The sequence below is a fragment of the Asparagus officinalis genome, chromosome 8 (genome assembly GCF_001876935.1).
Source record: "Asparagus officinalis chromosome 8, Aspof.V1, whole genome shotgun sequence".
Taxonomy (NCBI): Eukaryota; Viridiplantae; Streptophyta; class Magnoliopsida; order Asparagales; family Asparagaceae; genus Asparagus; species Asparagus officinalis.
The window spans coordinates 104,116,162-104,134,619 of record NC_033801.1 but is presented as its reverse complement, the minus strand read 5'-3'; the positions used below and the strand labels follow the sequence as shown (position 1 = coordinate 104,134,619).

The following is an 18,458-nucleotide window of genomic DNA, read 5'->3' as shown; positions in this document are numbered from 1 at the left end:
GATGAGGGTTCATTTGGAGAAGATGGAGTTGGAGAGCGAAACGTTTAGGTTGATTATGGAGGGTGTTGAGAGATCCTCACGCGCTTGACGTTCTAGAGGCTTTGTGGTGTACGTACGTTTTCAGTTTCGTGTACTTTCTAAAGAATTTGAATCTCTCCATAACCAGCAGTGGAGAGGTTATATTTTAGGGGCTGTTTGGTTCTTTTCCTAGATATAAGGAAATGCATTTCTATATACAAAAACATAAGTTTTGAGTTTTCCAAACTTTTTCAAGAAATAGAATGTTTCGCTTTGGTTCGCACAAAAAAATGGTGGGAAACCAATATATTTATTTTTCTTGTGTTTGGTTCGCATGGAAAAAAAAGGGAAAACTTTTGTTTATATGGCAAAAAGCCGACATGGCTGTAGTTTTCGTCGATTTCACGAGGTTGGGGAAAGAATTGGGGGAGAGAAAAAATCTGATGTGGCGGCGATTTTCACCGAGTTTTTCTTCTTCAACCCTAGCGAACCAAAGATGGGGAAAAAACCGAATGAAAGCTTATATCCTACGTGGCCACGAAAAATCTGATGTGGAGGCGGTGTAAAACTTTTCCACCGAGTTAAAAAACGAACCAAACAACCCCTTAGGGGAAAAAATCAAAGAAAATGTGATTCCTACCCCTAAGACTTTTTTTACGAAAAATCTGATGTGGAGGCGGTGTAAAACTTTTCCACCGAGTTAAAAAATGAACCAAACAACCCCTTAGGGGAAAAAATCAAAGAAAATGTGATTCCTACCCCTAAGACTTTTTTTACGGGTGTTTTACCCCCAAAATTAAACTTTTTGTTCTTTGAACCCCAAAACACAAGCCCAAGAATTTTACACAGATAAAGACTATAATACTCTTTATCTCTCTTATGGGCATTGATCGGCTGTGAGGTAAACAAGAGAATGAGCCCAAGCCATCCAACCTCTTCATCAACACGATCTTCTTCGAAGACACTTGCACCACTGCCCAGCTGTAGCGCATGGGAAGCGGCGGCTCCAGCGTCGTCCTCGACCCCGAGACCGGCGCCGAGGCCGAATCAAGGAAGCTCCCCTCCTCCCAGTACAAGGGTGTCGTCCCCCAGCCCAACGGTCGCTGGGGCGCCCCAACTCCGAGCCCGTCGCCCGCTCCTAGGACGTCGCCGCCCAACGCTTCCGCGGCCGCGACGCCGTCACCAACTTCAAGCCCCTCTCGGCGTCCAACCCCTCCGACGCCGCCGAGCTCGGGTTCCTGGCCCACCACTCTAAAGCTGAGGTCGTCGACATGCTCAGGAAACACACCTACGCCGACGAGGTTCGCCAGGGCAAGCTCCGCCACTCGAAAGCGAAGATCGTGAGGTTATTTGGTGTCCATATTTTTAGAGGCGGAGATGGTGATGATGATGAAGAAGAGGAGGGATTTGGATTTGGATTTGGATCAGGTGATAGGAACATCAAGGCTTTTAGGAAGAAATTTGTTGGTCTTCTATAGTATTTTTTTTTTAGAAATTTGTGCACAACGTTACTTATCATTACAAGTGTAAATTAGAATTATGAAAGAATTGAATGAAAACTAGACATCCATTTCGTTAAAACGTTGAATTATGATGGAAGAATTTTCAATGGGCCTGCTTGCAGATAATGTATTGTATTTGTAATACGTATGAAGATGTTTAGAAAAAATTTTGAGAGTGTTTGCTTGATTGTAAGTTTTTACCTTCAAACCCCTGATTTTACTCTTAAACCGAGTGGTTTTTTTACGTGTTGGTTGTTAAGGTTACACATTGCTTGTTAAGGTTATGGGTTATTTGTTAAGGTTACGAGTTGATTATTAAGGTTACGACTTGCTTGTTAAGGGTATTGGTTGCTTGTTAAGGTTATGCGTTAGTTGTTAAGGTTACGTGTTGATTGTTAAGGTTATACGCGTTGGTTGTTAAGGTTATACGCGTTGATTGTTAATGTTATGGGTTTCTTGTTAAGGTTGCGCGTTGCCAAGCGATTTACGTGTAGCTTGTTAAGGTTACGGGTTGCTTGTTAAGGTTATGCATTGATTGTTAAGGTTACGCTTTGGTTGTTAAGATTACGGGTTGCTTATTAAGGTTACGGGTTGCTTGTTAAGGTTACACGTTGGTTGTTAAGGTTATACGCATTGATTGTTAAGGTTACGGGTTGCTTGTTAAGGTTACGGGTTACTTGTTAAGGTTATACGCGTTGATTGTTAAAGTTACAGGTTGCTTGTTAAGGTTATGCGTTGCTAAGCGATTTACGTGTAGCTTGTTAAGGTTACTGTAGGGTGAATATTTGATTTCCCGAAAAAAGGGAGTTTCGTTTGTATTTATAAGAAAGCTTATTACAAACTAATAATCAAATGATTACAACAGAAGCAGAGGGAATGCCCTCTTTGTTTTTGTGTGGGGACTTTAGGTGGCTATAGGATGCTTCGCTCGATGCTCGTGTCGAGTCTACTTCCCTTGGACCGTTCGATCGAGGTTGCTGGAGAGCTTCAGTTCGCAGTAGAAGCTCAACTCGAGGGAGTTCGGGTCTGCTTAGTTCGCCGGCGATCGGAGCTCGGAACTAAACAGTGATGCTGCAATGCAAAGGTTATGCAGAGAGCTTGGTCTCAACTCTTTTCTCTAAGTTTTGCGACCTCTCTTCCAGTGTGCTGGAAGGGGCTTTTAAATAAAAGAGGGACAGCTTGACTCATCCTTGAATTATGGGATGTGACCACATCTTCTTCAGAGACGTCTAGCTGCTCCTCGGTACCATGAATGGTCATTCGAGGGATTGTGATTTATGTCCTGTCACCTAAAATGGGAAGGCCCATCCTTGTATATGAGGCAACGGCTGTCTGCTATCCGAGTGGATTTGACCAGCATTAATGAACTGCATTTATGAGTTCGCGGATCGATGAGGTGTCTGTCCGATCGCTCGTACTGTGCGTGACCGCCCGGCGTGCTTTGGGCACGGTGCTTTCTCCTTTCCGGTCAGGAGAGGCGGCGAAGTAGGTGCACAGTACTCGAGTGGGTCTAACCAACTTGCCGAGTGCCGGCGGATCCAGCTCTTGACTCAGACAGCCGAGGTGAGTCGCATTTATGAATGCTCAGGTTGACTCGACACCTGTCCAGTCCCTTCGCGCTGTGCGCACTGCGAGCGGCCGTTTGACGGTCCTGGGGTACTGTGCTCTCTCCCTTCGGGTCGAGAGAGATGGGAAGGTCCATCTCAGCACGTGGGGTAGTAGATACCACTTGAGTACAGTCGACGTCTACGCGGTTTAGGTCCGTGCCAGAGAACTGGGCGTGCGAACTCTTCTCGTAGGCAAATTTCCTGTAGACCCATAGAGGTATTTTTTACCGTCTACAAGACCCCCTTCAAAGTTTTCAGACCTAAACTGGCTTGCGTGGGGTCTGGAATACTTTGAATGAAGAAAACTTCGGCGGAGCAAGTGCCTTTGGGTTTCTTTTAGGATTTTTAGCAAATCCTCAGCTATCAACGGGTTTGATGTGCCTTTACCGATTACCGTTTGAATCGGGCTAGCCATACTATTCCCCTCAGTATGATGAGTTGCTGAACAGTTTCTCTTAGACTTAATGCTAAGATTTCTGCTCTAACCCTTAGCCGTCTGAGGCGTGGGTTTAACCGTTTAAGCGAGGTCAATCTACGGGCTTCATTCGTAATTTTACCTTTGAGGGCGAATGAATCGTCAAGGCAAAATTATTCTTTGGGAGGCAAGTTTCGCGCGACTCGCGGGGTCGGGCCAAGTATTTGTAGGCGGAATCCCTCCCTTTTGAGGCGGAACCGGTTCTGACGGGAGATGAGCCACGGGCGTGGTCTCATCGGGTCGTGGCGATCGTGACTTGACAACACGATTTTCGTGCGTTTCGCCCCGCGACGCATCGTGGCCGTGGTTTTCGAACTCAACCGTCGGATGCAACCACCAACCTCGGTTCCTTCGATATACCGAAGGTGATCTGGGCCGTCAAATTTGATCGTGGCCACGTCTCCTGTCCGTTAGGGTTTTCGCCTTTCGAGGGCAGTCGTGGCCACGTGGATAACTCTGCCCTTCTAAATCAGCCATTCTCCTCCCTTGGGAGTTACCGTGCTCTCAAATCTCGAAAGGAACTTCTACGAAAAGAATTCCCGCTTTCTTCTGCAATGGCTCCGAAATCTAAGAGGTGCAAGGTGAGGGGTGCAGGCCCCGGACGTTACTCCGACCGTCTCTCCGCCGGCATGCCTGCCGGTGCTCTGGAGTCGCGCCCAGGTATGTCGATGGGTTCGCTGGACGATCTCTTGTAGGTCTTAGGCGTCGGATTTTAAGGGGATGAGCGTTGCTCCTTATGCTTGGTAGCTTCTCCGATTTGGGGCAAAGTTTGCCCTATTTGCCCTTAGAGGATGATTACTATCCCTGCGGGCGAATCCTTCCGTGGGAAGGAGGCGAACTCCCTTTTCGTAAGGCGAGTTCGGCCTTTTCCCATTAGAGGGGAGTATAGTCTATACGGATAGACTTCTTTCAAAATGGGTTCCCCCTTTCGATAGGCGATTTCGCCCTCCTCCGTTTGATGGGCGATTTTGCCCCTACAGCGGATTTCGTCTCGATTGACTTTTTTATTTCTTGTTGCAGCGACCTTTTCCGATGAGGCTTTCCCGGAGGGTGTGGCCGTTGGCCATGCCGGGGCTACGAGTTACACGGCACCTTCTCGATTTCCTTCTTTGGCTCCAGTGCCCGTATTCAACGGCGCCTTCTCGATTTCCTTCTCTGGCTCCAATGCCCGTATTCACCGCTGATAAGCCGCATGGTCTGGTACAGAGAGTCACGGATGGTCACCACTTGACATTACGCGAGTTGACGACCAACGCGGCGCTGACAGATGAGGACAGGGCAGAGCTGCCGAAGCCTCAATTTTTGTTCGGCGACGCTATGGCTGACCCTTCCATCCTGTTGCTCAAAGAGAGCCGGTGGTTCCGCACGGTAGAGGGGGTTCATTATTACCTCCCCAGCATGTCGAGAGGGTTTTCGATCGTCGAGCTGCGGTCCTTCGCCATTCCTCGGACGATAGCTTTCCCCCGAAGGACTTTAGAGCCCCGGGGTGGGTTTACTCTGCACCTGGCAGTGACACGTGGTGGTCCAAGATCACCGACTATGTTCTGGCCGAAAATGCTGACCTCAAGGACACAGAGCTGTATGTGGCCATCGAAGCCACTCGACACGGCCTGCGGATCAACGCTTCTCAGTTCCATAGTATCTTGGAACTGTATTGCGCGGAAAGCGGCACGTTTTTCACCCCCAATGGTGAGCTTGGTATCACCCCTCACGAGATGTACGACGTGTCGGGGCTGCCTCTGGGAGACTTTCCTTACGAGGAGTACGTCCCTGATCAAGATGAGATTGATCAGCTGTCGAGCCATTCCCCTTTGGCGGTTGAAACTCTGTGGGAGTTACTCTGCCACTACCACATATGCCTCAGTACCCTAGGGGCCTCGGATCACAAGGGGAAGAAGAAGAAGACCCCGGGGATCAGCCACAAGAATTGGGCTGATTACCTGTTCCCGGGGAACGATGTCAAGGGGATTCCCGCTCTCCCGTTAGGCGCGTGCGACCAGTCTGAAGTGGAGGCGAGGGCAGCTAAAGAAGGAAGCACTCTGACTCTTGACCGCGACGAGGGCGGGTTTAAGTCTGGTACTGTCCTTCACTCATTCCATCATCAGGTGAAGTTTCTCATCTCGGGGAAGGCGCTGCTCGCGGGGTACCTCATGTTATGGTTGAAGAGGTGCGTAATCCCCACTCATTCCTTTGAGGCTCTTCCTGTGGAGGTCGTGTATCCGGCGGTCTGCCTAGCTCACGGGAAGTCTTATTCCCTGGTATCGGCGACGATAGTGTGCATTCACCGGGGGCTCCGAACTCTGACGGCCCAATTCTGCCGTGTGTCGGTCCTTGATGAGGGGGAAGGAGCGGTTATCAAAACTCCCAATCCTAGGGTGGGGCTACCGTACACTTACTTGATGGCGTGGTTCGTATACCACTACGAATGTTTGATGAGCGCCCCGGCGGCGCTTCAGGGCGATAAGTTTGTCCCCTTCGTCCAGCGCTTGGAGAGGTGCTCTTGGAAATGCAAGGACATCCCTGATGCCAGGAAGACGCTCTCCCACTTCGGGCATTATAATTTTCGCCGCTTCTTCCCTTATTTCAGCGGGGGCGGATATAGAGAATCTCTCAGGGATGCTCCGACGGCGGATCACTACACGGTCCTTACTCGTGGTGCCTTTCGCTGGTTGGTGAATATCCGACCGGGGTATCACATTCTGAGAACGGGCCCTTCATGCTACCTCGAGCCATACATCCCCTGCAGGTTCTCCCGTCAGTTTGGGTACGATCAATTGTATGTGGGCAATGCCAATCCCCACCTAAACTTCGAAGGAGGACTGGTTGACGGAGCTCGGGGATGGTTCTGGACCCATGCTGGAGGCACCCAGGCTCGCTTTGAGTTGCCCGCGAAGGACCGTGATTTACACCACACGCTCTTATACTGCCGCTGGTATCGGGGCGCTAGTGCTAATCCTGCCAATTTCTGGTTCCAGAACTCATGTCTGGTGGAACGCGATCGTCCTGTCAGGGGCCCTCTCCGTTCTTCGAGGCGAAGGGGCCACCAAACCGCTAGGGAGTTGTTCTCGGAGGATCCAGTTGAGGATACCGAAGGTTTTGACGCTGGCTTAGACGAATCTGAGGTTCCCGTGGTTCGAGTTCTTTCCCCCGGCCCTTCGCCGGATGCCCCTGGTGAACCAAGAGAATCCGGGCGCCCAAGTCCGGTCCAGAGCCCGACCATTGGACAAATGGGGGTGCCGCTTCTGTCTCCGAGTAGCTCGCTTCTCTCGAAGCGTCAGCGGGAGGCAGTGGCCGAGAGTTCCCGAGCGGAGGCGGCTAAGAAGGTCCGTCGTGATGAGATGGCGGAAACCGTCCGAGCGGCGGAAGGTCAGGATGATGTTCCCCAGGTGGGTATCCCCGGAGCGGCGACGTCTGGAGTTGTGCTGCCCGTCTCTTCTGCTGCATCGGGGGCGGCTCTGGCGACTACGAGAGACGCTCCTCCGCGATCTAGCGAGAGGCTACCGACGGGAGCTCCAGCGGCTTCTGTGTCCGCATCAGGAGGTAATTTTTCTTTTGCAATATCGTCTTTGATCGCAACGATGATCTCATACCTTTTGACATTGGTATTGGACCTATGCAGGTGCGATTGAGGAGGTGATCCCCATTCCTTCCGACGAGGAAGGGGAGGCTAGAGATGAGGAGGGGCCCACCGGCTCGGGTAAGCGTGTGTTTTAGCATTACTTTTCTTCCCGTACCCGACTGTTAGTAGGGTCCCTTTCGAGGGGTCTTTGTTAACCTCTTTCTGTGCATTTGTAGTTGACCCTAACCGCGAAGTCGCAGGTGAGGAGGATCCTCACTCTTGGGCGAATCGCTCATCTGAAGAGGCGGGCGAATCTGGGGGCCCGTTACCACCCCTACGGTTATGGCTATAGGTACCTCGACCGTGATTTCATCCACGGCGGAGGAGGCCGCCCTCTCTCCCTTGGAACGCTGGCGAAAAACGCAGGTGGAGCGAGCTCTGGCCAATTTCGAAGATACTTTGGCCCACTGCACCTGGCTGGTCTTGGAGGAGAATTGCCCCTTCGAAGAATTCAGGGAAGTTCTTGAACACGATGTGTCCTTCTTGCGTAAGAGGCTCGGCGCTACCGCGGCGAGGCCCTATTTTCAGCGTCTGAACGAAGTGGAGGGGGCTGTTCGGCAGCTGCTCGCTCTTCGTGCGGAGAGTTCCACTCTTGTTGATCTCGCCTCCCGCGAAGTTCGAGTGGCTATGGCAGATCGTGATCGCCGCCTGAACGAGAACATGACGCTAGAGTTGAAGTTGTCCACAGAATCGGAGCAGGTCAAAGCCGAGGATGCACGGGTGGCCCGCGAGGAAGAAACGGTCGATAGCCAGTTCTCCCGACTCTCCTTTGAAGTAGAGAGGCTGAAACAGGTTGTAGCCGAAGCACAGGCTGCCCTGGCCGTTCAAGAGAAGGCTCGTGATCACGTGGCAAAAGAGTTGGAGGGCGTTAAGTCTCGCCGGCGATTGACCACTGGCTCTGTTGCGGAGCTCTCGTGCACGGAGGAAGATATTCGTCGAGAGGTCCTAAGAAGGCTTGAGCTTCGCCATGCTGAAGAAATTCGTGAGGCGGAACTGAAATTGAAATCCCTGTAGTTCGCCTTTAATTTTCCGCTTGTAATAGGACTTCTCTCTTTTTTTTTTTATGAATGAAATTATCCCTTTTGTTTTTGGCCTATTGTCACTTGTGGATGTGCTCCATTTTCGTAACCATGCATTGGTCAGAATTTAGTCGTAAGAGAACCTCAACTGTAGAGGAATTCTTGCCGGTGAGCTTCTGCTACAAGCTTACCTCATCTGCAGGCGAATTTTGTTCGCAGGCGGATTTGCAGGAGTTAACGGCGAACCTGGCTCTCCGGGTTCCGCTTTTAGTGGGCCTCGTGTTAATCCACGTGTACGCCGGTTAAGGAGACGTGGGCTAGCCGTTTCGCATTAAATGCGAGGTAGTGGGCCTCTTCGTCCCTCGCGTCCGATTCGGGCCGTTGTTGCAGATCGTGGTCGTGAACCGTCAGATCTTGTTCGTCCTTACCCTTCAACTGCTTTAACCCCGAACGGTCTAATCGAATATTGAGTAACCGTCTAGGACTCGTAGGGTATTTAACGCCCCTACCCTCTATTAAGAGGATCTACAGCCTCTTCATCATCTTCCCTCATAAACCCGAATTTTCCCTTTCTTCCTTCTCCTGATGGCACCGAAGGTGAAGAGGGTCGTTTCCAAGAAAAGGAAGGAGCCATCTTCTTCAGGCGCTGCTGAGGCCACCGCGGCTGAAGGTACCTTCCTGATTCGACTTTCGCGTGAGCTTAGTAGGTATTCCTCCCTTGACTTCTCTCTATGTCGTTGTTGTGTTTTACAGATCGAGGGGAAACGCCGGCTGCAGAGAAGCATGAGGCTGATCCCATCTTGATTTCAGACGACGAGTCTGAAGGTTCTGAGAACTCTGTCGTTCCAGACCCTGCTCCCCAGCCGGGAGCCGAACATTGCCTCGAAGTTCCGCCCATCACGGCGCTCGCTCCGGGCCAAAGACCTGTTCCCTCCGAGTCCTTGTCCTGGAAGGCTCATATCGAAGAGTTCGAGAGCGCTGTGAGACAGGCGATTTCCCTCGTCGAACTCGGTATGGGTAGTTTTGACAGCTTCAGGCAGTCCTTCTACGACCGCGTGGCTGATTTACGGCGATCGGGTGAAAATCAGCTTGCTACCCATTGCGTGCGTGAACTCCGTCTCTTGGAGCCACACGTGGTAGAGTTAGAGACCTTGCTACGGGAAGGTCCAGAAGCCAACATGGAGTCTTGCCTGGCTCATGTCAGGCGTCAGGACGTCCTGGAGCAGGAGACCCGCTCTAAGGAAATAGCGGATTTGGAGTCTGTTACCAACTTCTGGGTCGGTCAACAACATTTGCTAGAGGAGCAAATTATTGACCTCAACCACACCATGGCTCGCCTGAGGGCCGAATTAAGACAGGCGGAGGCGAAGTGGAAGGGGCTCTAGTCTGACGTTATAAAGGTCAGTAAAAATGCTGAGGCGGAAACTCTACGCCTACAAGCTTTGCGTCAGGCGGATGCTGCCGCCAGGTCGAAATTGATACATACGGATATTTGTGGGCCATTCCCTACGGAATCCTGGAATGGTCAACAATATTTTATATCATTCATAGACGATTACTCACGTTATGGGCACCTATATCTTATTCATGAAAAATCTGAGTCTCTGGACATGTTCAAAGCCTATAAAGCTGAAGTTGAGAATCAACTCAACAGAAGAATTAAAACCGTCAGATCTGATCGTGGTGGTGAGTACTACGGTAGATATGATGGTTCAGGTGAACAACGTCCAGGACCATTTGCTAGATACCTAGAGGAATGCGGTATCGTCCCACAGTACACTATGCCGGGTTCACCTAGCATGAATGGTGTAGCTGAAAGACGAAACAGGACTCTTAAGGATATGGTAAGAAGTATGATTGCTCATTCTTCTTTACCAGAGTCACTCTGGGGAGAAGCACTTAAGACAGCAGCTTACATTCTGAATAGAGTACCAAGTAAAGCAGTTGCTAAAACACCTTATGAGCTTTGGACTGGTCGAAAGCCCAGTTTAAAGCATTTACATATTTGGGGATGTCCAGCTGAGGCAAGGCCTTATAGGCCAAATGAAAAGAAATTGGACTCCAAAACAGTTAGCAGCTACTTTATTGGGTACCCTGATCGCTCTAGGGGCTATAAGTTTTATGATCCCACTATAAGGAATATTTTTGAGACGGGAACAGCAACATTCTTTGAGGATGTTGAGTTTGGGGGGAGAAATAAGGTTAGAGACATTAGTTTTGAGGAGGAATTGGCTTCAGATCCAATCCATACAGTTACTTTTGACAATATTCAGGTTCCTATACCTGTTGTTGCTCAAGAAGTAAATCCGGAACCTCAAGATGATAATGTTGAACAACTCCCTGTTCCAGAAGAACAAACTCAACAACCTCAAGAACCAGTGCCATTAAGGAGATCCACGAGAGAAAGGAGAAATGCTATTCCGGATGATTATATTGTATTTCTCCAAGAACATGAGGAAAGTAGTGGAATGTTAGAAGATGATCCAATCAACTTCTCTCAGGCCATGAAAAGTTCTAACTCTCAACAGTGGATTGATGCCATGAATGAAGAGTATAAGTCTATGCAAGACAATAAGGTTTGGGAACTTGTCCCATTGCCAGAAGGTGCAAAACCAATTGGTTGTAAATGGATTTTTAAAACCAAGCGGGATGCAAACGGTAATGTGGAGAGGTATAAGGCGCGTCTTGTGGCTAAAGGCTATACTCAAAAGGAAGGCATTGATTATACAGAGACTTTCTCTCCGGTTTCATCGAAAGACTCTTTCAGAATAATCATGGCACTTGTTGCTCATTATGATCTTGAGTTACATCAGATGGATGTTAAGACTGCATTTCTCAATGGAGACATTGATGAGATGATTTATATGGTGCAACCAGAAAACTTTGTGTCAGGAGACCCAAAGAATATGGTTTGCAAATTAAGGAAATCCATCTATGGACTCAAGCAAGCTCCTCGTCAATGGTATCATAAGTTTCAACAAATAGTTATCTCGTTCGGTTTTGAGATGAACATTGTTGATGACTGTGTATATCACAAGTTCAGTGGGAGTAAGTATATTTTTCTGGTTCTGTATGTGGATGACATCTTGCTTGCCACTAATGATATAGGCATGTTGCACGAAACCAAGAGATTTCTATCAAAGAATTTTGAGATGAAAGATCTTGGGGACGCCTCTTTTATATTAGGGATCCAGATACATCGAGATCGCTCTCGGGGTATTCTTGGATTATCACAAAAGAGCTATATCGATAAGGTACTTAAAAGGTTTGGCATGCAAGATTGCAGACCAGGTGACACCCCTGTTGCTAAAGGAGACAAGTTTAGTCTCAATCAGTGCCCTAAAGGTAACCTTGAAATTCAGGAAATGCAGAAGATTCCTTATGCTTCGGCTGTAGGAAGTCTAATGTATGCTCAGGTATGTACGCGTCCGGATATTGCGTACATTGTTGGGATGTTAGGCAGATACTTAAGCAACCCTGGTATGGATCATTGGATAGCAGTCAAAAGGGTTATGAGGTATCTTCAGAAAACAAAAGATTACATGCTCACATACAGAAAATCAGAGAAATTAGAGGTCATTGGGTATTCGGACTCTGATTTTGCTGGATGCCAAGATAGCAGGAAGTCTACATCAGGCTACATTTATATGTTAGCAGGAGGAGCTATATCATGGAAAAGTGTCAAACAAACACTAGTAGCTTCCTCCACTATGGCAGCAGAATTTGTAGCTTGCTATGAGGCATCCAATCAGGGAATATGGCTGCGAAATTTTGTCACGGGACTGCGCATTTTGGAAAATGTTGAAAGACCACTAAGGTTATATTGTGACAATAAATCTGCAGTAATGTATTCCAATAACAACAGGAGCTCAACTAAGTCAAAACATATTGACATTAAGTTCCTGGTTGTGAAAGAAAGGGTACAGAGTGGACAGATATCCATAGAGCACATTGGGACAAACTCCATGATAGCTGATCCTCTTACTAAGGGATTGCCACCTAAGGTCTTTCATGAGCATACTGCTCATATGGGTGTGGTATTATTTGAGGATATTATGTTTTAGTGGGAGTTTGTATTTGTGGTGCTTTATGTTTGTTTGTATTGTCTGATCAGAATAAAGTTTTCAGTTAAGACACTCTGTTACATTATGTTTGGTTTTGACCTCACTAAGGAGGACCAGTTGAAAATAGACATGTACTGATCACATTGCATGTAATTTTCATGCTGCACATCCATGATTGATCTATGTCGTTTGATTGTATTGGTATATGTGACCATTGATGGGTCGAGTCACGATAAATGTGACGAAGGCCGCTTTGATCCTATATTGATATAGTCAATGGACGAGATTGTTCGGAAATACCATTTCAGTGATAGCAATTTTTGAGCTCATAAGGTTATACACAATTTAAGGAATCATATGGTGCCCAAGTGGGAGATTGTTGGATTTAATCTAATAAATCTATTTGTGGGCACATATGATTAATCAATGTGTATTGCTATCTTTCAGGATAACCCACTAAAGTGATCAATTAAGTTGGGTTAATTTGGTATTTAAATGATCATGGGGTCATATGTGCAGATACCAGGTTGTAATTGTAATTTATTGAGGGGCTAAATTACAAAAGTACAACATCTATAAATAAGGGGTTATGGTCCCTAACCTAGGGTTACATTCTCTAATTCTCTACACCCCCATCTAGCTAGAGAAATTCGGTTTTAGAGAGAACCCTAAGGTTAGAAGATCCAAAACCCAAAATCAAGATCAAGCAATGGATTCAGGTATAAGCTTCCGCTCTTTTAGATCCTTGTTAATCTCTTTGAATTAATCATGGCTATATGGTTTTAGATCTCAAGTTTATGATGTAGATCTAACAAGTTGATTACAAACCAAATTAGATTTAAATTAAAAAAAAATTAATTTAAATCTAATTTGGTTTGTAATCAACTTGTTAGATCTACATCATAAACTTGAGATCTAAAACCATATAGCCATGATTAATTCAAAGAGATTAACAAGGATCTAAAAGAGCGGAAGCTTATACCTGAATCCATTGCTTGATCTTGATTTTGGGTTTTGGATCTTCTAACCTTAGGGTTCTCTCTAAAACCGAATTTCTCTAGCTAGATGGGGGTGTAGAGAATTAGAGAATGTAACCCTAGGTTAGGGACCATAACCCCTTATTTATAGATGTTGTACTTTTGTAATTTAGCCCCTCAATAAATCACAATTACAACCTGGTATCTGCACATATAACCCCATGATTATATTTAAATACCCATTAACCCAACTTAATTGATCACTTTAGTGGGTTATCCTGAAAGATAGCAATACACATTGATTAATCATATGTGCCCACAAATAGATTTATTAGATTAAATCCAACAATCTCCCACTTGGGCACCATATGATTCCTTAAACTGTGTATAACCTTATGAGCTCAAAAATTGCTATCACTGAAATGGTATTTCCGAATAAGCTTCCGCTCTTTTAGATCCTTGTTAATCTCTTTGAATTAATCATGGCTATATGGTTTTAGATCTCAAGTTTATGATGTAGATCTAACATAATAGTCCTATAATTATACTACATATAAATATTATAAATAAGAATAGTTATAAATAGCACATAATTTAGTATAATTATTCTAAGTTACAAATAAAAATATTATATTATATATTATAATATTAACTAATCCTTTAATTTGTGATAAATATTTAAACAAATTATGATTAAATTATAATAATTATCTAAAATATAAAAATTACTCATACAATTCTTTATACACAACTTTATTTATTAATGTAAAGATTTATTAATTGTTCAATTTAAGAATTTATGTTATTATAAAAGAAATTTCATAATTTTGCACTCAAAGAAAAAGAATTGAAGATAAAAAATAGTATGTCCATGTGCAAAGCACGTACATTATACTAGTAAACAAAAAAGAAAAAGAAAAAAAACAAGCGATTTTAAATAGCTGCAGATGTCCAATTTCCATGTTGTGCTGTAAATCCTCAATTTGCATAAAAACGCCCAATCTGGTTCCTATACAACTTCTTCACTCGATATCATAATGATGCTGAGATTCCAATTAAGCAGACTTAATGATGGATTTTAATGCTCTTGGTCTTGGCACAATTATAATTCATTTTGAACATACAGAGGGGATTTTAGGAGCTTTATGAACAAGGATGTCAAATGCAAAGGTGCAAAATAATAATAATATTAATAAAACATTAAAAAAGAAATTTTATCTCAGATAAGTCACGATTTTCAAGATGGTCATAATTATTCAAGTCAAACCATAAATATTATAAGAAAGTTTTTCTCCAGAGACAATAATTATACAAACCATTTGATTTATTTATGCGTTTGATAAATCACATGTGGATCCAACTCCAACAGTTTATTTTGCAGTCAGTTAGGATAGTTAGTTATCATATCACAACAATAAATTAATTAAGCGTGACAAAGAGAAGCAATTAATTAATTAATTCTTTCAAAAAATCACATAACAAAGATTATAAGAAAATTAAGTTCAATTACTTATACGCGTGGCCTCGCAATCATGCCTCTTTGCTAATATAAATTTGACCTTATTAGCGTACATTAAGTTCAGTCCCAATTTAGCATGAAATAAATAATTTGCCTTTGTTTACTTATTCAATCTACATTTATTTTTACAAAAACAGCTTGGGAGCATGATTGTTATCTCATAATTACACTTTTAGCTTACAATTTTCACTAGTTTGCATGACGTGTAACTTTATGGTAAATTTATTTATTTATATATGCGTTAAAGCCGTTCATATTTTCTTTATGTTTATTATCGTGAGTTTGCAATTCCATCACAAGCAAGTGCACAACTTTCCTAATAATAAAAACATAAAGACGCGAAAGGCCTTTTGAGGAAACAATAAAGTATATGAGAAATTAATAAATCACACTAGTAGAAAATTAATTATTCTAGACGGAATATCCTAGACGGAAAATTTTCCGTCTAGGATATTACATCCTAGACCGAAAAATTCCGTCTAGGATATTCCGTCTAGAATATAATATTCTAGACGGAAATTTCCGTCTAGAATAGTATTCTAGACGGATTTATTTTTTTATTTAATTTTTTGTAATGAACCGAGAATCCTAGACGGAAATTTCCGTCTAGACTACATTCTAGACGGAAATTTCCGTCTAAATGATCTGCTCATTATTTAGTAAAAGAAGGCCACGGTACCCTTTAATTTCTCCCGCCTAAAATTCCCACCTCAATCCCCAATTTTCCCTCCTCAAAACCCTAAATTCTGCCCCCTCTTAAAAATCACAGAGATCCCCAAATTTTCTCTTCCCCTATTCTTCTCCCCTTCTTCTCCTCTGTTCAAAGGCGATAACTCCCGTCCCATCGTCGCCTCCCCCCTCGCCCCCGCGCCCTCCTTCTCCTTCGACATCGTCGTCCCCGTTCGTCGTCCCGTCGTCGCCTCCCCCTCAGCTCGCGAATGTGCTCTCTGAATCAGGCCTGGAGATTTTTAAGGTTCCTCTGTTTTCCTTTATAAAAAAAACATCGCTAATCTCCAATTTCTCCAGCTCCAAAAAAGCCCTAATTTCTCCGCTAATTCAATGCATGGGGCTGCTGGAAACTATCCTCAATTGGCTCCGAAGGTGAGATCCTCGACCCCTCCCGCATTACTCGTTGATTCGTTTGTTCTTAGATTCGAATCATCGGATTTTTAGGGTTTGAATCTGTTTTGTTGCGTTTCGTTTGTTCAGGCAAAATTTTGAATTCTAGGGTTAGTAACGGTGAAAAGGGACGAAGATCAAGATTGGAATTTTATTTCTTTGGAGCTGTAGGAGTCGATTGAGATAGAATAGATAGTACTATTTACCTTAATTTTTTTATTTTTGTTGACTGCAGAACGCTGGGAAAACTTCCCTTGTGAATGTCATCGCAGTATGCACATTTTGATGTCTGCAACGGATATTTAGTTCTTGATCAGTGTAATTTGGGCTTAAGATGCTAATTAAATTTTTTTCAACTTTGTGCAGACTGGTGGATATAGTGAGGACATGATTCCTATAGTAAGTATAACATTCAACATGTAGGACTACTGGTTGTTGTTCTTTGTTATGCATCGATTAGCTTTTGTTGGGTATTGAATAGATTGGATTATATAGGTGAAATTTATATTTTAAAAAAAAGTCTTGAGCTACATTTTCAAATTAATGCAAGTGCACAGTCATCTAGGGTTTGGACATGTAACTACATGCAGCTCTAGTGAAGAGCTTGGCAGTTAGTTTCCAGATATGTTACTTGATGTTTGATAAATTTTTGCAGTTAAATTTCATCGATGATGTCTTAAAAATTGTTAATTCATGTTATTTGATAAGTTATCGCCTTCAAGTCTTGGAGGTGATCTTCCTTACGGCGACTCTTCACGACCAAGTCGTCCACATAGCATTCGACTGTCTTTCGCAAATGATCTCGAAAGATCATGCTCATGGCGCGCTGGTAGGTTACGCCGGCGTTCTTGAGCCCGAAAGGCATGACGGTGTAACAGTACACCCCCATGGGAGTTCTGAATGCAGTGTGCTTCTCGTCCTCGGGGTGCATTTTGATTTGGTTGTACCCCGAGAAGCCGTCCATGAAGGACATCCTCTCGAATCCGCACGTATTGTCAATGATGACATCCGAATGATTGGAGATGAACCATTTTATTTTCTCATAATCAAGTTTTTATTTTTTTTTTTGCGATTCCTAGTAATTTTTTAGTTGTGAGACAGTAAAGAGTATCGGATTCTTTTGATTCAAAATTAGATATAGAAATGATTTAATCCAAAAGCTTAAGTTGTTAGGCATTGATCCCAACTTTCGTTTATGTTAACTGCTCATTTCTAGTTCTTCTGATGTATGACTGTATTTACACATTAAATTTCCAATATTAGTTGATTGTTAAATGATTCTTTGATCCTACGTCCTTTGGGGATCAATTACGCAGTGTATTATCAGATTCTTTTGATGGTAACATTTAGATTCTTATGAATTTTTTTTTGGGTGTCTACTTTAGTGTTCGGGTACGAGCCACATTTGGTATTACCTATTGCTGTATGCGCGCTTGCTGATCACACTGGTTTCATGCCATTGCCAAAGATCAAGGTCCTTGCAAGTAGTGCTGTAAGGTCTTCTGCCATTAACATTTTCTTTTCTTTTGGGAATCGACGTGTTGAAATCAGAGTACCTCCTTTACTCTTTCACTAATACTAATATGTCTGTTCATAATAATGATTCAGGTGTTTTACACACCATTCTTGAGGCAGATATGGACATGGTTAGGGCTGGTTCCAGCGTCCAGAAAGAATTTTTACTCGTATCTGAAAGCTGGCTATAGTTGCATAGTAGTGCCTGGTGGTGTTCAGGAAATTATCCATATGGACCATAAATCTGAGGTGTGCCTAAAACCTTGATTTTTTTTCTTTTTCTTTTTCTTTTTCATTGCTTGAATTTCTTATAAATTCATTGAAATCTTACCATGTTCTGATGATTGTAAATGTAGCGTAGTTGATGCTAGCTTAAAGGCCAAATTATGTGCACATATATTTGTTTCCCTTTATGTTTGGAGGTTTTGTTAATCTTTTTTTAATGGAACTCCTGCCTAAATGCTTTCTTCTCATTTTTTTTAATGATAATGCCGGATGCTTGACTAAAATAACTATCAAATACATAACCAGTAGTACTAATGAAGCATTAAATTCCATATGAAGGAAACTGGTATTCACAACTACATCATGTAGCATGTCTGTTATTTCCTAGGTCTTCCATGCATGTCAAGTTGATACATAGAACATAACAGAGATCCATACACAAACATAGAAGTACACAAACAGAAAAAAGAAATCAATAACACTCATAGAGCTTAACATCCATCTGGACCTTGAAGTATGTCAAACTTGCCGACAATGTCTTAAAGGTGGCAATTCCACGTGCCATGAAGAAATCCCCAGTTCCGCCCACCACAGAGAGGTTTGAACAAGAAGCTCGATTCTAGGATGATGAGGAAGTAATTCTCTTTGAGATCTTTGATGATGGAGCTTCCCTGCATCTCTATTTGTTAAAGCTGATCTACTCTGTATAAAGTATTTAGAAAAGAAAAATTGCCATGTTCAAGTTTTTTGTCGGATCATAAACTATGTTCAAAATGAATGGTAAGAAGTAGACAATTGT

The 18,458-nt window shown here is 44.0% G+C and overlaps 1 protein-coding gene across 1 annotated transcript; it reads left to right on the top strand.

Annotated features, from left to right (window-relative positions):
- Positions 17,283–17,716, top strand: LOC109820431 (diacylglycerol O-acyltransferase 2D-like; the record flags this gene model as incomplete). Its single annotated transcript, XM_020386571.1, has 2 exons — positions 17,283–17,411; positions 17,528–17,716. Coding segments are annotated over 2 exons (303 nt in total), but the record flags the coding sequence as incomplete, so codon positions are not given.